The sequence below is a fragment of the Eleutherodactylus coqui genome, chromosome 1, assembly GCF_035609145.1.
Source record: "Eleutherodactylus coqui strain aEleCoq1 chromosome 1, aEleCoq1.hap1, whole genome shotgun sequence".
Taxonomy (NCBI): domain Eukaryota; kingdom Metazoa; phylum Chordata; class Amphibia; order Anura; family Eleutherodactylidae; genus Eleutherodactylus; species Eleutherodactylus coqui.
In genome coordinates this window covers 182,169,425-182,191,635 of record NC_089837.1, presented here as the reverse complement: position 1 = coordinate 182,191,635, position 22,211 = coordinate 182,169,425, and the positions used below count along the sequence as shown (strand labels likewise).

The window sequence follows — 22,211 nt, the reverse complement described above, 5'->3', positions numbered from 1 at the left end:
GTGTTGCACATTTTTTTTTTTTTGGTATATCGGCCGTGCAGAGCATTGCGCCCTGCAGTAATAGTCCAGGGACAGAAGTGTGGAGGCAGGGAGAGCGTTAGGAGTTAGTGTAGGCTTCAAGAACCCCAACGGTCCTTCTTAGGGCCACATCTAACCGTGTGCAGTAGTGTGGAGGCTGCTTTTAGCAGTGTTGCACATTTTTTTTTTTTGGTATATCGGCCGTGCAGAGCATTGCGCCCTGCAGTAATACTCCAGGGAGAGAATTGTGTAGGCAGGGCCAGAAGACATATATTATAGATTGAATATACGCAGTGGTCCTTTGGAAAAAAATCTTGAAAAAAAATCTATTTGGGCTGCCTGTCACTGTGCTCAGTGTTCTGGGTCTGTGTCTGCTGGGGGTAGTAGTTCTCCAAATAAATACGCAGCCAGCTAAGTGTTACAGCAGGCTTGCGCCAAATTATTTCCTGGCTCTGAAATCACCGGTCTGTTGCAGTTAATAACAGTGCAACACTGCAGTTCCGTCACACAGTCTAGGGAGAGAATTGTGTAGGCAGGGCCAGAAGACATATATTATAGATTGAATATACGCAGTGGTCCTTTGGAAAAAAATCTTGAAAAAAAATCTATTTGGCCTGCCTGTCACTGTGCTCAGTGTTCTGGGTCCGTGTCTGCTGGGGGTAGTAGTTCTCCAAATAAATACACAGCCAGCTAAGTGTTACAGCAGGCTTGCGCCAAATTATTTCCTGGGGTTCCGTAAACGAAGTCAGCCTCCAACCACAGGCCAATAAGCGGCACATTTAATTACAGCGTTCTGTTTCTGCACTACTGCTAATACACCATGCTGAGGGGTAGGGGTAGGCCTATAGGACGTGGACGCGGGCGAGGACGCGGACGCCCAAGTCAGGGTGTGGGCACAGGCCGAGCCACTGCGGTGGCCAGGGGTAGAGGCAGGGCCAGACCGAATAATCCACCAACTGGTTCCCAAAGCGCCCCCTCGCGCCATGCCACCCTGCAGAGGTCAAGGTGCTCTACGGTGTGGCAGTTTTTCACAGAGACGCCTGATGACCGACGAACAGTGGTGTGCAACCTTTGTCGCGCCAAGATCAGCTGGGGAGGCACCACCACCAGCATGCGCAGGCATATGATGGCCAAGCACCCCACAAGGTGGGACGATGCCCGTTCACCGCCTCCGGTTTGCACCACTGCCTCTCCCCCTGTGCCCCAACCTGCCACTGAGATCCAACCCCCCTCTGAGGACACAGGCAGTACCGTCTCCTGGCCTGCACCCACACCCTCACCTCCGCTGTCCTCGGCCCCATCCAGCTATGTCTCTCAGCGTAGCGTCCAGACGTCGCTAGCGCCGCAGTTTGAGCGCAAGCGCAAGTACGACGCCACGCACCCGCACGCTCAAGCGTTAAACGTGCACATTGCAAAATTGATCAGCCTAGAGATGCTGCCGTATAGGCTTGTGGAAACGGAGGCTTTCAAAAGCATGATGGCGGCGGCGGCCCCGCGCTACTCGGTTCCCAGTCGCCACTACTTTTCCCGATGTGCCGTCCCAGCCCTGCACGACCACGTCTCCCGCAACATTGTACGCGCCCTCACCAACGCGGTTACTGCCAAGGTCCACTTAACAACAGACACGTGGACAAGCACAGGCGGGCAGGGCCACTATATCTCCCTGACGGCACATTGGGTGAATTTAGTGGAGGCTGGGACAGATTCAGAGCCTGGGACCACTCACGTCCTACCCACCCCCCGAATTGCGTGCCCCAGCTCGGTGGTGGTATCTGTGGGGGTGTATGCTTCCTCCACTAAACCCTCCTCCTCCTACGCAACCTCTGTCTCGCAATCAAGATGTGTCAGCAGCAGCAGCACGTCGCCAGCAGTCAGTGTCACGCGGCGTGCCAGCACAGCGGTGGGCAAGCGTCAGCAGGCCGTGCTGAAACTACTCAGCTTAGGAGAGAAGAGGCACACGGCCCACGAACTGCTGCAGGGTCTGACAGAGCAGACCGACCACTGGCTTGCGCCGCTGAGCCTCCAACCGGGCATGGTCGTGTGTGACAACTGCCGTAACCTGGTGGCGGCTCTGCAGCTCGGCAGCCTCACGCACGTGCCATGCCCGGCCCATGTCTTTAATTTGGTGGTTCAGCGCTTTCTGAAAAGCTACCCACACTTGTCATACCTGCTCGGAAAGGTGCGCCGGGTCAGCGCACATTTCCGCAACTCCAAGACGGACGCTGCCACCCTGCGGACCCTGCAACATCGGTTTCATCTGCCAGTGCACCGATTGCTGTGCGACGTGCCCACACAGTGGAACTCTACGCTCCACATGTTGGCCAGGCTCTATGAGCAGCGTAGAGCTATTGCGGAATACCAACTCCAACATGGGCGGCGTAGTGGGAGTCAGCCTCCTCAATTATTTACAGAAGAGTGGGCCTGGTTGGCAGCCATCTGCCAGGTCCTTGGAAACTTTGAGGAGTCTACCCAGATGCTGAGAGGGGATGCTGCAATCATTAACGTCACCATTCCTCTGCTATGCCTCTTGAGAAGTTCCCTGCAAAGCATAAAGGCAGACGCTTTGCACTCGGAAACGGAGGCGGGGGAAGACAGTATGTCGCTGGATAGTCAGAGCACCCTCATGTCTATATCTCAGCGCGTTGAGGAGGAGGAGGAGGGGGAGGAGCATGAGGAGGAGGGGGAAGAGACAGCTTGGCCCACTGCTGAGGGTACAGATGCTGCTTGCCTGTCATCCTTTCAGCGTGTATGGCCAGAGGAGGAGGAGGAGGATCCTTAAAGTGATCTTCCGAGTGAGGACAGCCATGTGTTGTGTACAGGTACCCTGGCACACATGGCTGGCTTCATGTTAGGATGCCTTTCTCGTGACCCTCGTGTTACATGCATTCTGGCCACTACGGATTACTGGGTGTACACATTGCTTGACCCACGGTATAAGGAGAACCTTTCCACTCTCATTCCCGAAGAGGAAAGGGGTTCGAGAATGATGCTATACCACAGGGCGCTGGTGGACAAACTGATGGTAAACTTCCCATCTGACAGTGCTAGTGGCCGAAGGCGCATTTCCGCGGCCCAGGTAGCAGGGGAGGTGCAGAGATCAGGCAGCATGTACAGCGCAGGCAGGGGACCATTATCCAAGGCCTTTGACAGCTTTCTGGCTCCCCAGCAAGACTGTGTCACCGGTCCCCAGTCAAGGCTGAGTTGGCGGGAGCACTGTAAAAGGATGGTGAGGGAGTACGTAGCCGATCGCACGACCGTCCTCGGTGACGCCTCTGCCACCTACAACTACTGGGTGTCGAAGCTGGACACGTGGCCTGAACTCGCGCTGTATGCCCTGGAGGTGCTTGCTTGTCCTGCGGCTAGCGTCTTGTCAGAGAGTGTGTTTAGTGTGGCTGGGGGAATCATCACGGATAAGCGTACCCACCTGTCAACCGACAGTGCCGACAGGCTTACACTCATCAAGATGAACAAAGCCTGGATTTCCCCAGACTTCTCTTCTCCACCAGCGGACAGCAGCGATACCTAAACAATACGTAGGCTGCACCCGCGGATGGAAGCATCGTTCTCTATCACCATCCAAAACGGGGACCTCTTTGCTTCATCAATCTGTGTATAATATTCCTCCTCCTGCTCCTCCTCCTGAAACCTCACATAATCACGTCGAACGGGCAATTTTTCTTAGGCCCATAAGGCTCAGTCATATAATTTTTCTAAACAATTTTTATACGTTTCAATGCTCATTAAAGCGTTGAAACTTTCACCTGAACCAATTTTTATTTTTACTGGGCTGCCTCCAGGCCTAGTTACCAATTAAGCCACATTAACCAAAGCGATTAATGGGTTTCACCTGCCCTCTTGGTTGGGTATGGGCAATTTTTCTGAGGTACATTAGTACTGTTGGTACACCAATTTTTGGGGGCCCTCGCCTACAGTGTAATCAAATAAATTTTTAGCCCACCTGCATTACAGCTGACGTTACATCAGCTGTGTTGGGCACTGCAATGGGATATATTTATGTACCGCCGGTGGGTTCCAGGGAGCTACCCATGCTGTGGGTCCACAGGGAGTTGTAACTACATGTGTCCACTTCTAAAGAACCCCAGTCTGACTGGGGCATGCAGTGTGGGCCGAAGCCCACCTGCATTAAACATGACATTACCTCAGCTGTGATGGGCACTGCAATGGGATATATTTATGTACCGCCGGTGGCTTCCTGGCACCCACCCATGCTGTCGGTCCACAGGGACTTCACAATAGGGAGTTGTACCTGCCTGTGTCTATGAATTAAAAAGCCCGGTCAGGTTGGGGCATGCAGTGTGGGCCTAAGCCCACCTGCATTTAATCTGACGTTAGCTCTGCTGTCCAGGGCACTGCAATGGGATACATTTATGTACAGCCGGTGGGTTCCAGGGAGCCACCCATGCTGTGGGTGCACACGGAATTCCCATTGCGGAGTTGTACCTGCCTGTGACTATTTATAAAAAAACGCGGTCTGACTGGGGCATGCAGACACCTTGACAGAATGAATAGTGTGTGGCACATAGGTTCCCCATTGCTATGTCCACGTTTGCAGCTCCAGATGGAGGTGGCACAGGATTGGATTTCTCATTGCTTCTGTACAGCATTGTGGACTATCGCCCCGCCCCTTTTAAAGAGGGTCGCTGCCTAGCCGTGCCAACCCTCTGCAGTGTGTGCCTGCTTTTCCTCTGGCAGACGCACTTATAAATAGACATGAGGGTGGCGTGGCATGAGGGCAGCTGAAGGCTGGGCAGGGACAGTTTGGTGTGCGCTGTGGACACTGGGTCGTGTGTGTGTGGGGGGGGGGGGGGCAGCATGTAACCCAGGAGAAGTGGCAGCGGAGTGTCATGCAGGCAGTGATTGTGCCTTGTTGGAGATAGTGTGGTGCTTAGCTAAGGTATGCATTGCTAATGAGGGCTTTTCAGAAGTAAAAGTTGTTGGGAGGGGGGCGGCCCACTCTTGCCGCTATTGTGGCTTAATAGTGGGACCTGGGAACTTGAGATGCAGCCCAACATGTAGCCCCTCGCCTGCCCTATCTGTTGCTGTGTCGTTCCCATCACTTTCTTGAATTGCCCAGATTTTCACAAACGAAAACCTTAGCGAGCATCGGCGATATACAAAAATGCTAGGGTCTCCCATTGACTTCAATGGGGTTCGTTATTCGAAACGAACCCTCGAGCATCGCGAAAAGTTCGTCTCGAGTAACGAGCACCCGAGCATTTTGGTGCTCGCTCATCTCTAGTGTCTATCTATCATGTCACTTAACTCCCTTAGAACCCTTGGGTGTATTCCATCTGGGCCGGTTGATTTAATCTTTTTTAACTGGCTTTGCACTTCCTCCAGTTAGGCAGGTGATTTCTTGCGAGGGGGGGGGGGGGGTTGAGAATTATATCCAAATCCAGTTCACTCAATTCTATGTGTGCCTTCAATCTTTAAAAGTACAACATCATTGGCTGTCAACTGTATATGTGGACATATTTTTGCTGTACTTCATTGTCTTCTGAACCTCCTAGTTGGGAGGTACCCGTTATATATTTTCAGTGACACCTAGTGGACCGCTCCCTTGCATTCTGTAGGGTATCCACTGTGCTACTTGGAATATTATCAATCCTATATAGTGTCCTTTCAGATTGTATATCTTTTTTTACGTCTGTTTGTCAGCCCTTTTTCTGTTTTTAATCAAGGGCCTCTTTTAGTTTACTTATAGACTTTTTTCTGCCTCTGTTAGTTGGTTCTCAGTAATCACCCCATCTGTGGCCCCACATAGTTACTCTTCCCTCTTTGGCCCCATTTAGTAATACTGCCCCCTTTGTAGCCCCAACTATTAATAGTGGCTCCTCTGTGTCCCAATTCGTAATATTGCTTTCTCTGTAGCCTCACTTAGTAATTGTGCTCCCTCTGTGGCCTAAATTAATAATTGTGTCGGCTATGTGCCCCAACCAATAATAGTGCTCCCATTAGTAACTACAACTAGTAATAGTACCTCCCTCAATGGCCCCAGCTAGTCATGGTGCCTCCCTGACTAGTAATAGTGCTCCCCTATGTAGCCCCAAATTAGTAACAGTGCCCCCATCTTAGTGGCCCCTAAATACAGCATTGCAGCATCCTGATCAAAGCTTCAGTGACTTAAAGCACTTGCTTGTTGGGTTGCTTCCTTGCCAGTGGTGCCCCACAGATGATAATTATTTTTTACTGGCAATTAATATAACGCTATTACAATACCACAGTGGTATTAGTCTTTATTCCTAGGCTGTGCTATATTGATGATGTCACCAAAGTCGTTGTTTTGCTAGCCTGTGCTATATTATGATTATATCAAAGTGGTTTCTGCCTTTGTTTCTATGCTCTATTATGATGATGCCGCATTAGTGTGCTCTATTATGATGAGTAGTGTTTATATTTGTTCCTAAACTGTGTTGTGTCTTCATAGTGTCACAGTAGCCTTTATTTTTACTCCTACGCTGCACTCCATGATGATAATGTCACAATATTATTCGTTGGTTGTTATATATTGTATGATGTCACAATAGTCTGTGCATATATATCTAGACTGTTCTCTTTAACGATGATGTCACAGTAGTGATTGCCTTTATTTCTAGGCTGTGCTCTGTTATGGTGCCTCAAGAATGATTCTCTTTATTCTTAAAGCTGTCTAGATAATGGTAATGTCACAATAGTTCATGCCTTTATTCCTAGGTTGTGTTCTGTTATCATATCACGATAACGTTTGTCTTAATTCCAAGACTGTGCTCTATATTGATGATGTCACAATAGCTTTCATATTGTGTTTGACTGTGATTATTGATTTTGTGTGTTTTTCTATTTGTGCTCTGTGTTGATGATGTCACAAAGGGGTTGTCCTTATGTCAATGTTGTGTTCTAGCATGGTGAAGTCACAATAGTGATTGTCTGTAGTCCTAGGTTGTGTTTTTTATATTGATGTGACAATATTGGCTGTCTTTATTGCTAGGCTTTATTACGATAATGCCACAATAGTGACTGTTTTTTTCTAGGCTCTGTTCTACTATATACATTGACAATGACAGAATAGTTTGTCTTCATTTCCAGGCTATGCTTTATTATGATGATGTCCCAGTAGTGATTGTATTTATTCTTAGGTTGTTGTGCTATAATGATGATGCCCCAATAGTTTCCGTCTTTATTCCTAGGTTGTTGTGCTCTATTGTGATGATGCCACAATAGTGATTGTCTTTTTTCCTAGACTTTGCACTATTATGACCATGTGACAATAGTCTGTCCTTTTTCCTATGCCTCTTTTACATGTGCCTCATGAATGTCATTTGCCTGAGTGAACCAGCTGATGATGTCATCACCCACTCATGCAGCCTGTTTACCCTGCACCATTCGCATTGAGAATTGTGTAGTACTCATGCAGTAGTCATTCAGTGGTTCACATTCCTATGTAAAGAACTGAAGATCGGTGTTTAAACGTCATGAGAAGGGAACGAGACGGCGCTGATTTTTATGCCTGTTGATACTGAACGACAAGCTAGAACTTCATAATTCATCGTTCAGTCGTTGGCTGCGTTTAAACTGAACGTATCATTCATTTTTGCTAGTTTGAATGATTTTCTAAACACTAATCGTTCAGTCCAACCACTGCATTGATCTGTAGTAATGTGCATCAAAGTTTAGTATGACTATTAACTCGTTGTGATAACTTTCTCTGCCACAGTCTGTTTACCCTTTCAGTTACTTTACAAAGTCTTTTGTTATGTTAAGGTTAGAGAACAAGACTTTTTAAATAGCAGACAAGTTTAATTCTGCTACATCTGTAACAAGGGCCTTTGTCTTCATTTAGAATTTTTTGTGATGATATAACATTTTATTCATAGGCTTTGTTCTATTGAAATAATTTCCCAATAGAGCTTGTCTTTATTTCTAGGCATTGTTCTATTGTTGTAATGTCATGCTAGTAAACTTCAACTGCGTTCTATTGTAATATTAAATTAGTGTTTGTCCTTTACATGGGCTGATGATGGGGCATTATTGTTAGCCTGAATGTTCGCTACCCCCATCATCAGGTCATGTAAATGTGCCATCAATCAGCCGATGGATAAGCAAATGCTAGTTTGTTGGCTTTTTAGCAAGCATAAAAATGCTCTTTCGTTGATTGCACATCTTCCTGGGCAAAGAGGGTGATGTGGAACTGACCAATGGCAACTGTATGGGGACAAACAATAGCATTAATGATCGTTCATCCCCATACTGCAGATCATCTGCTGTGTTTGAATGACATTGAACGTGAGCTGATTGTATGCCATAATGACTTTTATTGCTAGGCTCTGACCTATCTTGTGGATGACACAATAGGCTACAGGCTTGGCTAGCTCACCAAAGTACCATAAAATTCTCCAGTGAGGCATTTCCCCTCTAAAAAAGTTTGTTACTGACTTTGTGTCACAAAGCCCTATCAGTCATATGCCATTGTGGCAGAAGTCTATCCTTAATAAACTTATGTGGGTGTAACCAGCTTATGGTCTCACAGGTGCACAACCCTCAGTACTTTTTTGACCTGTAGTACAGCACACAGTCCATTTGGACCAGTGGTGCAGTGCCTGTTAATGACGCATTGAGCATTCAGTTGATGGTGGTCCTGTGAGGAGACTATTGTCAGTCAATGCAATCAGCCTTTTTTTCCATCCAAATCGTCAGAGAGAACTGAACAGCTTCCAAAATAACTGAATGAGATTAATCGCCTTTACAAGTGTTCCTGCCAGGTCCATCTAACCTGCCCACTAATAAAGAGAGACATCAACTATTGTCTTGTCAAAGCAAATTATAAACATATCTGGAGGTGCAGAAGGGAACGAATGGCACACAGAGGGGGGGGGGGGGGGAGAAAAGTTGGGACTGACCATCAAAATCAACACAGCTGGCAACTATTCAGCATGGAATTTAGAATGATAGGTTAAGAGGTTTTCTACAGCAAAAAAAAAAAATTCCTGGTCTCAGAATTGTGTAACATCAAGAAAAATTACATATACACCTGCTTTGGTGGGTCCATGTCCAGTACTGGAGTACCGGTGCTCAGAACCTGAAAAAAGCAGGCTGGTGGTCATATACCATTTATTGTGCGTATAACCACTTAGCCAATCACAGGCTGCAGTGGTGATTCCTCTATGACTACTGAGGCCTGTGATTGGCTGAGCAGTCATAATAAAGAGTAAACCTCAGAATCCTTTTGAATAGGGGAGCAGTTAAAGTGATCCTCCATTATATTATCTGTAGTTGTTATTCTCTAATGTCCCTTTTGATCCACCTGTTCCAGTCCAGGTTTTCGGCTGTCCAAGATGTCTGCAGCAATTTTCTAGCTACCTAATGCACAGTATGCCCTGCTCTCTGATTGGCCAGCACTGATCACATGAGCAGCTCTGGCCAATCAGACAGCAGGTATAGAGTTATGGTAGTCTAACACTACCAATGTACTGTGAGGATTAGGTAGTCTGAAAATTGCATCAGACATCTTAGACAGCCGAAAACAGGACCAGGAGCTGGTAGATCCCAGGCACGACAGAGAACAACTTCAGGTAATATACACTCTTCTCCTTTGGTCCTGAGACACAGTTTTGTCTTGAAACTGGAGGGTCACTTTAATAGATAAATTAACTAATGAATCAACAAAGTAGGTCAAGTGTGAATATTCACATTAAATTCTGTTTTCTGAAAAATAAATGCTTATCTGTTGGAATAAACTTTAGCATTATTTCTGTTATATGTTCCTTTATTATTTATCCTTTTGCTATTGCTAATATGTCAACATTGCCTGAGACATGCTCCTTAGGCCTAATTCCCACGGGCGGATTTCCACCACATATCATGGCGTTGCCCCGCAGCTATTAGGTTCTATTGAACCTAATAGCGCAATGCTCATGGTGCGGAATTCCAGTCAATGGAAGCCATTTGTCACGCTATCTTCCGCTGTAGCACAGCGGTAGAGAGCGTGAAAATGCTTCCCCGCCCACCGACGCCCATGTCATATGACATGGCCGGCGCGTCATGTGACGCTGTGGGCGTTCCATATGACGCTGCCGGCGTGTAATGCGCTGTACTGCGGGACATTGGGCAGCGGATCCGGAGGTGAGTATGGGGTCTCTGGGGGGTTGCCGTGACGGACTTCGCTGCGGAATTCCGGTTGCGGAGCCCGTCACGGCCGTGGGCACTCGGCCTTAGGCCATTTTCATTCAGTGTATGGTAACACGTCTGTAATATGGACATATGACAGATAACATTACAGCCGTATGTCATATGTATTTGTCTCCATATTTAATGTCGTTGGTTTTATTTTCTACTGAACAAATATGGATCTGTATTTGCCCAATAGAAAATAACACCAAAGAATGCAAATATATGAACTAAAGAGGCAAAAAAGTCTGATTTTTGAGCAGTGTATCCTTACTTCATATTTGGTCTGCTATTGCATACTGTAGTATGAATCTGATGTAAGCCTATTTTTATGGCAATATTTTTCACGGCCATGCTTTAAAAATCCAGCATAAGCCCATTTTTTGTCCTTTTTTGCCTCCAGATTTTCATTCATTGGTATTATTTTCTATTGGGCAAATCCAGATCTCTATTTGCCCAGTAGAAAGTAAAACCAGTGAATGCAAATATGGAGGCAAATGCAGCTCAAACAAAGATGAAATACTGATGACATACAGTTGCCATGTCATGTGTACCACGTCTCTATTACTGATGTATGACTATAGGCTCCTGTGAAACTGGCCTAATACTGATTATTCTTGACATTAGCCATGGGCCCGGGTTCATAAGTGTATTAGTAGCCTGATGTTAACAATGGCTTTACTTCTAGCTAAACATTAAGACATAGAAATCTTATCTTTTATTCCCTGGGGTTTTACAATGCAAGTTCAGATTATTGAAGCTTAACATGATAAATAAATGTGAAAGTGTCTCTGACTGATCTTTGTTTCAATAAAGTAATTTCCATTATATTTGAAAGCATAACTTTCTTTTCTTATACTACCATAAGAGGCTGAATTTGTAAATGTCAATTAGGCTAGCCCAAGTGAGAAGCGATGAAGCATGGATCTCTAGCATGCTGAGCAGTGGAGGGCAGCCCATTACATTGCACTGCTGATTTCCTATGTGGAAATCCGAATAACCATCATGCACACAGAGGGCAGCAAAGTCTCAGCTTAATGACCATGATTTTGCAAAATGATTCTGTCTGGTCGCATAAATGTATTTTTCGCGAGCATTCTGTTCTCTGTAGAAATAATGTGCACGCCATTTTCAACTGCAGTGTGTTCTGTCTCCTAGTTTCCATAGCAATGATCATTTATGTATGAAAGGAATTCATTATCTCTCATAGCAGTTACCATACAGCAGGCAGTTGCAAGAGACTTTTAGCTCTTCATCATAGGTCACATTATGGAGGCCAGTCTACATATCCCACAGTAGTGAAACATTTCACAGGATCATAGCAGTCAGCCACAGAAAGCCCCTTGTGAGCCTGCCAATGCATTTCATCAGCGCACGCGGTAAATGCAGCCCCTCTTGAATTAGTGCTATTCCTATAAATAAGCTAATTGACATGCTACTTTTAAGGTGATGTGATTCGGAATGAATGGAAACGAGTTGTAAAATGTACCATAAGAATACAAGGGCACTGCTGGAAAGAGAAGAAATGTCTTGCACATAAGAGCTTACAATTGAAACAACTTGATGAAAGCAGAAAGTGATTTGAATGCAGTAGGCTAGTGCACTGATCTGCACAGTAGGTTGACAGGGGAAAGGTATGACTGACGACTGTTGCTCTGTTTGGGCTCTAGGTATAGTGTAAAAACCCTCTACCATTGTAACAAACCCACAACTTTCTGCTTACATGCAGTTCACCACTTAGCTTAGGGAGTCTTATATAGGCCATGCAATGCTTCTTGGGAAAAACATGCAAATGAGTGATGCAATAATCCTGTACAGCACCACCCTATGAGCCAATATCTAAACTTTTAACAGGCCTTGAAATATGACAAGGGATAGTAGGAAATTGGAATCCCCACAGCTATTGACTATAATGGGGTTTGCCCACTTTCCGCCAGGCTGCCCGGTTTTGGGGCAGAAGAAAACACGCTTTTCCTTCCTGTATTTGCAGCCAGATCTGTGACAGAGCCTCTCTCCATAGGTTGCGTTGCATATGTGAAACCATCGTAGACTTGAAAGTGTTATTGGTATTTTCAACTGTGTTATGACTTTACATGACATGATATGCATAAAGGGACTTGATTTACTTCCATCTATCTAAGACTTATTTTGTACAAGCAAGTATCAAATAGCAACTTAACCTACCTGACACAATTCCGTTTTTTCACACAGTTTGATCTCCAGTGGATGTTAATTCATTGTGATCCTCTGAGGCCTGAGAGAGAGTCCTGCACAGAGCTGGAGGCCAAGAGAGGGGTAAGTGTATATAGATAGTGATCTAATAGGATCCTACATCACTAGATATATAGACAAAGTAGTTTCTATATGGAAGAAATTGCATACTTCAATGAAACCATGTTGAAACGACCACCCAAAATTGTATTGAAGTATAGTCTTGTAGAGCAGTGGTCCTCTCGGAGACGTTGGCCAGTATGCATAATATATGGTGGCACTGAAAATCCGTGTCACAGGAACTCTGGTCTCGATAAAGGGATGGTCTTGATAAAGAGGTGGTCTTTTTTGAAAGTTTTAGGATACAGTAAGTGAACAATGTACTGTATTAGTGTATATATGAGCCAGTCTTTGTGTGTATTCTTGCGCATTAACTGGCCTGCTGTGCCTTACGCTTTACAAGATTTCCCATGGCTAAATATCTCTACATTGTTTTATGCTGTGTTGTGTGTATTTTCTTTATCGAAACAGGGCTTTAAAGTTGCTTTTCCCTTATAATAACGCATTTTTGACAAAAGCATTCTAAAATAAATAATGCATAAGGGTTTAGTCGATGCTCTGGATATGATTTTGAAAATATGCACCATAGATAATGAGTTGCCCCATGACAACTCTTATTTGAGAGAACAGAATTTTAAAGATTTGCCAAAAGAGGAGATCTCACTGACTCATACTGCATTTTTATTGCGGGTGGATCAAGTTTTCACAGTCTCAGCAAGGTTAATGTAAATTTATAGAAGTAATGGAAAATAAATCAAAGTGGAAAAAAAATAGCAGTGTCATGTAATTTCACTTACAGCTTCCTGATAAGATGCAGGTTACAAGGTGACTGCGTGGGAATTTCACATTGGTCCAATAGAAATGAAGTTATTTTACCTGAATGGAGAGGGTGTTCTGTGAGGTCAATAACCCTTTACTGGCAATTCTAAGTAAATGTAGTAGCAGTATTGTATTACAGTTGCAGCTTCCAGTGGAAGGGTTAAAGCACCTTCTGCATCCTACCTTTCCCATCCCACAGAAAAGGCATCCTCCAATCATTGCTGCCCTCCTCCCAGAACATTAATAAACATAAGGATTCAATCCTTCTCCAAGTCTTACCTTGCTACTTGTGTTACTCATTCACTTGGGGGAATTACTTGTGGGTCCTAATATTGGACAAGGGCTAAGGATACTGTGATTCTTCCCTGGCCATAGGTCCCACCATGGCTAAGCGTGTCAGGGATAGCAGTGCCCTCATGCTGGTGCTAGTGTTACACCTCATCAGCATCTCCTTAGCTCAAGTAAGTGTCAACTAACTTCCTTCATTTGTCTTCTGCAGGTCACCCAGGTAATGATACAGGTAAGAGATAGCTTTCTTGCAGTTGTATAGAACTAGAGTTTGTAAAAATACTATTAACTGCCTGAATGTATCTGCAATGTGTTCTTACAGCTAAGAAAGTGTTAAATGCTAAATATTGCTTGGTTACTTTGTGTAAAGTTTACAGAACCTTGTAGCTCTCCATAAGTGATGTGCTCAGAGTTGTATATGATACAATATATATTGGAGTGATTCATATTGCATAGTGTTCTGCACTTATCTTATTTACACACACAAGGGCAAGATAATGGTTTTAAGTAGACCACTTTTGAATTTCTTATTCAGCTAATCACTCCCTAGGCATGCCAATTACATGCCAATTAAACACCAGCTTCCTTACTGGAACAGTGATACAGATAGCATGGAGAGCTTTAAAATATAGTGAGCCTCGGGAGGACCATTGACACAAGTGGGAGCAGACCAGAAGGGGTTAAGTGCTGAAGGGTTAATAAGAATGCATCTCAGGGGCTCATATGATACAGGAGTAATAAGGGGGTTCAGGTGAGAAAGTGTTAATTAGGGGCTAAGGGGTTAAGGTGTAATAAGGTTACTGAGAGGGCACTAAAGAGGGGTTACTGTCATTGCAGACAAGGAGTTATGGTGAAGAACTGAAAGATTTAGGTGGTAAAGGGTTAATGAGGAGTGTAGTACAGTACAGACGTTAGGTTAATGCATGGCTCAGGAGTCGATATAGACTTTATAAAGAAGTAGGTAGAGTTAATGAGAGTGCAGTAGAGGGGTTCGGGACGGTTCACATCCAAGGGGATGGACTTGAAGTCGCCCACCCCCAGCTTTCCTGCACATAGTGGAGGGAGGCAGAGGAGAGACCTCACAATGTCCTCTTTGTAAACCTCCTTACATCCACTTTAAAAATAGATGGAGGAAAAAAAGATGAAAACAAGAAAGAGCACATTCATCCTGCCTGGAGGGGCTACAGCCTGGGCACTGCAGTCCTGAAGCATCCATGAAATATACCACAATAAATACACATATCATATTTAACTGGTAGATTTTCCCTATTTACAGGAATATAATTAAGTAATTATTCCATATGTAGAATGGAGATAAAAACTTGTCAATCACATGATGAATTAGTGTGCTACTGCCTTCCATCTATATTTTACCATTACCAGGCGGAATCCCATTAGATGCTATCTATCATATAAAGAATTTGTTACAATCTATTTGAAGTTGATCAGTTAGCTCTGTATGTCCAATCTAGTACTAGTGGACTGCTGTACAATAGTTAGTGTACACTATGCCTAATGTATCTTATTGTCTTATCAGAGAGGACCTACAGGACCTCCTGGATTACCAGGTCCCCCTGGATCACCTGGAGTTCCTGGCATAGATGGCATTGATGTAAGTATCACATTTAGAATAGATGGATCTGAGATATAATTTGTAAGGCTCATTTGGACCATATGATCTATTGTCACCCGTATGTTGAATGTAGCTGTAATTTGTCAGTAGACCTGAATTGTCTGTACTTCTTCAATAACAGGGAGACAGGGGTCCAGATGGTCCACCAGGTCCTCCGGTAAGTTTCCCTAATCCTCCAGACTGTCATGTCTTCTTTGTCCTTTCTTATTACTAATTGTGATATTTCTATTATCAGGGTCCGGATGGAGAACCAGGCAAGGCAGGATCTCCCGGGTTACCAGGCGAGCCAGGAGCCGATGTGAGTCTGATGACTGTTACAAGGTGTTCTTAGAGATGCCAAGGCTGTATAAGGGGGAGGGAGGTCCCTGTAGACATCTCCTCTACGCCGTGCCTGGATAGAGGGCTTGTTGTCTGCACATAGACGTGTGCTGGAGAGGATGACTGTGGCTCAAATATCACAGCAGACTGTGTGGAGCGCTATTCACCAAGAATAGTAGTCACAGTGTTCTCTTGTACTTGCAATTGAAGTAAATGACCAGGTGTTAATATTGCAGTGTCCTTATAGTATTTTTTTCAAATCCAGTTTGTTATTATTATGTAGTACATATGGACCAGGGTCGAATCTGTCAGATACAGCAGAGCTGAGTTTGTCATTGGACACACAAAAAGCTCTGCTATACCTGAAATCTGCTATTACATCTATTCTTAGTGGCAAGACTGAGTTGAAAAGCAGCTTTGTTTCTGACAAATGTTTCCTGGATAACTTGTGGATGGAAAGATAAATAACTTACGCAGGGTTCTAAATAGTTCTAGAATTCGGAAAATAGAGTCTGGGAGTCGTCTTCATCTCTCAGATTACAGATTCTATACAACTGATTTATTCTTTGCGATGACCAACCAAAGTGGTCTTCTAGGGGGTGGTCTTCTCGAAAAAGATGGCCCCTATAATATGTGGTGGAACTTACTATCACAGGAAATCTGGCCTGGATAACGGGTGGTCTTCTCAAAGAGGTGGTCTTTTGGAGATTTTTCTGAGAAAGCTGAGGGACAATTAATAAGGTCAACATTGCAGCACTTACAGACTTCGGAATGACAGATTTGCTATAGTTGATCAGAAAAGAGACCGAGGGATGTGTACTACATGCCTTATAAAATGACTACTTTTGGGAAAGCTGGGTGACAACCCCTAGTCCTGGTTGTAATGATGCTGAGTCATAACTGTGGCCATATTAATTGGTGCTCAGCTTCCAAGGAAACAAGCAAGGAAATGATGACTGCGGGTAGTATCAGCATTTTATATCATGAGCCATGAGAATATCCATTAGTATACTGACAGCTGCCTAGTGATGTGCACTCGGATGTATTAGCAATCCTGTCTCATACATCAGGCATTAACATATGGCATGACAATGTTCTCTATATCACAGCAGGCATTTCTTTATCCAAAGACTTTATTTGAGAAGTTATAGACTTCCTGCTCGACAGCAATTTACTCTGATCAAATTGCATGTTTGTCACATTGTGCTGATAGAGTAAGATTAAACAGGATATGCTAGGCCTGCGGGCTGACGCTGCTTATTACATGTACATGTATTGCATATACAAGGTTGATAGTATTTGAAAGCTTCACACAATACAGCCGAAGGAAATTACTTCTGTAACCTCACATCTAGGGTCGTCGGTATAGGAGTCCATGATATATCATGCTCTTCTCTATGGCAGGCACTAGCATATTGTGCTGCCGTGGCCACTGTGCTCACCTCTTCTCTCTGCAGGATGTAGAGTTTATCTTCCTCCTTCATGGATCTGAAGTCCGGGAGGAGATCAGAGAGTCTTCTGAAGTGAGATTCTCTCAATGCTGATTATTTGGGCATTGTTGCAGAAATGGACCTCATCCTCCATGGCATCATGGTCACACTGTTGGCACAGTTCGCTCACCCTGGGCTTGTAGTTCTGTCTATGCCACTCTGATTTGAAGGCTAGGCTGCGGGTGCTCAGTCTATACCAGCTCCAGATCTGTCGTTCTCTGAAGTCTGGTAATATTTCTAGACATGGGGCCAGTTTGTAGTCTCTCAGTAGACCCTGTTATATCGTCAGTTTCTGGGATACTTGCATGTGGTTCCTCCACTCGCTGATATATTCCTCTTGCCTCTTGTTTGTTTTCTTGATTTTGGCTTTTGTGAGTTGATGCTGGTTGCTGTGTTGGCCAGGCTTCATTGTTGGAGGATGTCTAGTTAATTGGGGCCCTATGATGTAACAAACCTCTGTGAGGGTAGGAGCTTGGGCTGCTACTTTGTAGGTGATCCTTGAATGATAGCTAGCTCTTCTGGATTGCAAGATGTAGATGGAGTCTGCCCAGCTCAGGCGCTGTTTGAGGTGCTCCGATGGACTTGGAGAAGATGCTTGTTAGGAATAGTTCATGAAATAAAGATTTCAACTATTGCATCACTAACCAAAATCTGGACTTCAACAGGTTGGATAATGTGAATCCATTTACAGGAATGATGAAGAATGCAATTAAAATTCACAGCATGTTGCAACACTCTTTTGTGTTAGCTCAGAATATGACCTCCGCCTTGTCAGTGCTAATAAGTCCCACATAGTGCACTTCAGCCTCCTGGGGTTTATGACATCCTGTTACCTGTTGTGGACCACAGTGTTCCCATTCTTTGAAGTTTAATAAAGATTTAACCACTTGGAGAAAATATGTTTGTACTACTTACTCACGTTCATATATTCAGTATTAGAAATATCAAAAGTGAACAAACTCATGTTAACCCCTGCTATCTTCCTCAATGTTTGGAGCGGTTATGATATGCTAGGTTTTTAGATGTTTTAAGAGTCTTTTTTCAAGGATGTCTAAAAAGTTTTTTCTTGAAGAAAGCAGATGGGGTGTTCACATTATATGATATATTGAACTCATTTATTAATATTGGCATAGATAAACAAGGCAGCATTCATTAAGCTGATTTGGATGCATAGCAGATTATCGAAAAATCTGCCACTTCAGTACTGATAAACGCAGACCTAGAGCAATGTGATGTTAAATACTCTTGTATAAAAAAAGACAAAAAGTATTATGGATGTTGTTATACCTTTATTGACTAAGCAGGTAAAGTATAGCACAAGAAAGATAAAAAGTGCTTGGGTCTTAAACAAACGCACTAGGGAGAAGTCATCCAAACTGACTGTCTGTCTGGCCCACTGTCATATGTGTATTGGGGGATTCTCACCTTTTTTCCCTACAGATGATGTCAGGGGAAAGAAGGAAAGTGCACATTGAACTCCTCTTATGGCAAACACATCATTGATTTGCCAAACTGAGCATTCATGTATATGGGGGATTAAGGAGGAATAGATGTCAGCCAAATAAGTGGTGGTCTGACAGCTTTTGAACCAGTATTATCCCTAGTGCAATGGGCTGACCGTGACACAAAAACTTAAATGGGGTTTTCCAGAGAAAATCTTGAGTATAGGTCATCAGTAGTTGTAACTGTAACTGCAGGCATAGCTTGCGTTGATTTTAATGAGAGCCATGCCTGCAGTTACAAGCGCCGGACTCTGTGTATTTATGGCGCTGACAGCATGCGCCCGTTCAGCTGATCGGTCAGGGTCCTGAGCGACGGACCCCGGCCAATCAACTATTGATGACCTATCCTGAGGATAGGTCATCAGTAGTATTCTCCCTGGGAAACCCCTTTAAAGTACAGAAAAGACAGAAACCCTTTGCAATGCACCGCCTCTTTGGCCCTGCACATATATCAGTTTTACCTTGAATGTTTCTTTAAATAGTCAAAAGCATAAAAACATATGATCCTTCAGCTCCAAAAATATCTACTCACAATGCTAAAAACACATTTGCAATTAAGATTAGCAGATCCTGGTCTTTGGTGTTGTGTTTAGTGGCTTATTCCTCATGGAATAAAACTCTTTTTGGGACTGGGGGATTACATATTAGGTCTTGCATGCATCATAGTTTAGGGTGCAGTGTGCCTGACCTCAGGGCCTGTGGTTATATAGTGCATCCAAGGGTAAGTGATGCACTCAAGGATCCCTGTTAAACAGGGATCCCAAAAAGTTAAGGAACACTAAATCTAGAAAAGAATGAGGAAAATAAAATAAAAGCAGAAAGCAAGCATTTGCTTTTTATTCACTCTGCACTGACCTTCCTGCAAGTTCCAGAAACAGTCTTGCACAAATTACCAGAGCAGCAATGGCTTTTCACACTATAGGTTTTTCCATATGTTGGAAAGAGGCAGGGCTTTACTAAAGGGACATGGCCTAGTTTTGCTTGGTGTCAATTGCAGTGAGAGCATTATTGGAATTCCATAGCCTCCCAGGCAGATACATATTTGCCTAAGGATTGACTGAACCTGCTGATTTCAGTGAGACCAGACGTTCATTTAATATATCTAGTGACCTCCTTACTCTTCCTTGATGGCACATATAAGGGAAGATAAAGATTGGACAGTGGAATTTCAACTGTCTGATCCTTATGTTCCTAGGAGATAAGCCACTGTCAAGGGTGCCTGGCAGCAGCTTTTTGCCCTTCTGTACACATGCACTCAGTCGGGCCAAGCATGCATGTGTATGGCAGAATCAGGAGAGATAACTGTCAGGTGAATGAGTGGCCAACAGCTATCTAATCTGTGTGGGTAGCTTTAGCCTCATATTTAACCAGATCTTTTGTTTTCATATTCCAAGAAGATGGAATAATGCCTTTTACAGTGCCACCTAATAGAAGACATTGGTTCTGTTTTCTTTCTGGAGAAGACTCTGGCTTTGGCTTAAATTCACAGTCATTGTTAGAAAGCTTGCTAAAAGGTCTGACAGTGACTACTAATAGGTGGCGATGTAGAGCCATTGTTGCATCTTTTTATTTGCATATTTCCCAGAGAAGCATGCATGATCTTATAAGTCTCTTCACACCTTCTACATGCTCTCCCTAAGGAGAAACCATACCCTTCCTGACTCACATATTCAAGCTCACAAAGGGGGTGAAGGAGGATAGTTAAAGGGGTTGTCCCGCGCCGAAACGGTTTTTTTTTTTTTCAACCCCCCCCCCCTGTTCGGCGCGAGACAACCCCAATGCAGGGACCTAAAGAAAAATCCGCACAGCGCTTACCTGAATCCCCGCGCTCCGGTGACTTCTTACTTACCGGCTGAAGATGGCCGCCGGCATCTTCTCCCTCGGTGGACCGCATTGGCTGGAATCGGCACGTGACGGGGCGGAGCTACACGGAGCTACACGGAGCCCCATTGAGATAAGAAGAAGACCCGGACTGCGCAAGCGCGGCTAATTTGGCCATTAGACGGCGAAAATTAGTCGGCTCCATGGAAACGAGGACGCTAGCAACGGAGCAGGTAAGTGAAAAACTTCTTATAACTTCTGTATGGCTCATAATTAATGCACAATGTACATTACAAAGTGCATTAATATGGCCATACAGAAGTGTATAGACCCACTTGCTGCCGCGGGACAACCCCTTTAACATTTATTTTTCAAACAAAATATTCAAGGAGACAATAGAATTATTTTCAGTCATCAGCAAGGCCACATTCATCACCAGTATGCCCTTATGTCTACACAGAACACACACCCTCTATGTCCTTGCTGCAGTCCTTTCCAATCTTATCGGTTAAGCCCCTACCACACTGATGTATTTGGGTCCTGTGTGCTGTCTCTAACACCATGTCCTCCCTTTTTTCAAACTTAACGTCTCAAAAACTGACCTTGTTTTCCTTGTTTTCCTACCCTCTACCAGCCGACCTCCCCGAACATCTTCATATCAGTAGCTGGCACTACCATATCCCCCTGACAGCACGCCTGTTGTCTTGGGCTCACACTGGATTCTGAACTCTCCTTCACCCCCCACATCTAATCTCTGGCCCGAACCTGCCACCTGCACCTCAGGAACATTGCAAAAATCCATCCATTCCTCACCACAGAAACGCTAAAGACTCTTGTTGTTGCCCTCATTCATTCCAGACTCGACTACTGCAACTCTCTGCTAATTGGCTTTCCCCACACCAGACTCTGCCCTCTCCAATCCATTCTAAATGTGGCAGCTAGACTCATCTTCCTATCCAACTGCTTCTCAGACTCCTCTGCACTATGCCAGTCGCTGCACTGGCTGCCCATGCATTACAGAACTCAATTTAAACTCATCACCCTCACTCACAGAGCTCTCTATAGCTCTGCGCCACTGTAATCACCTCCTTTCTATCCATACATCATCCAGCCCATGCGCTCTGCTCTGCGAACACAGTCAGACTAGACGTCCCCCTAATACGAACCTCACATGCTCGCCTCCAGGACTTCACCAGGGCAGCACCGATCCTCTGGAATGCTCTACCCCAAGACATCTGGACAATCCCTGACGCACAGAACTCCAGACTTACCCTAAAGACTCACCTCCTCAAAGAAGCATACCAACTCTCTTAATTTAGTCTACGCCCTCAAATGACGCCATCCTGTACAGTCCCTGCATCTCCTATACCACCCCACCCCACCCTGATTGAGCTCCCCCATGCATCAAAGCACTGCGGAATAAGTTGGCGCTATATAAATAAAGCTTATTATTATTATTATAATTCGCAGACAGCACACAGACCCATTACAACCTATAGGGCTATATACACTGTCATCATTTCACACAGACCGATGGTCCACATGAAAAAACTCATTGCATGTCCTATTGTTGTCTGTATCACAGACATATTGTCTAGGATGCGAATTGCACCCGAGCCTCTCAGGCACAACCCGGACATACGGCAAGTGTGTTGTAAGCCTTAGGCTGCCTGTCCACGGGCGTTTTTGCATTGCGATAATCCGGCCACAGAGAATGCAGTGAACGCTTTCCATAGTGTTGCTATTGAAAGCGCAGCACCCCTGTCCACGAGCGGAGAATCACAGCAATTCTTCGCTTGCAGCCGGCAAATCGCAGCATGCTGTGAATTGCTGCGATTCTCCACGGTCAGCCTGTCAGTCAGATAGGCACACCGCGGAGATCCGTCA

At 44.7% G+C, this 22,211-nt stretch overlaps 1 protein-coding gene across 1 annotated transcript in view; it reads left to right on the top strand.

The window, feature by feature from the left end:
• Positions 1-22,211, top strand: part of COL9A1 (collagen type IX alpha 1 chain) — a 146,373-nt gene that overhangs the window by 19,719 nt on the left and 104,443 nt on the right. The window contains exons 6-10 of the mRNA XM_066604332.1: positions 12,394-12,477; positions 13,772-13,792; positions 15,098-15,172; positions 15,315-15,350; positions 15,429-15,491. Of these exons, the coding sequence (XP_066460429.1) occupies positions 12,394-12,477; positions 13,772-13,792; positions 15,098-15,172; positions 15,315-15,350; positions 15,429-15,491 (279 nt within the window). The remainder of the gene's footprint in view (positions 1-12,393; positions 12,478-13,771; positions 13,793-15,097; positions 15,173-15,314; positions 15,351-15,428; positions 15,492-22,211) is intronic.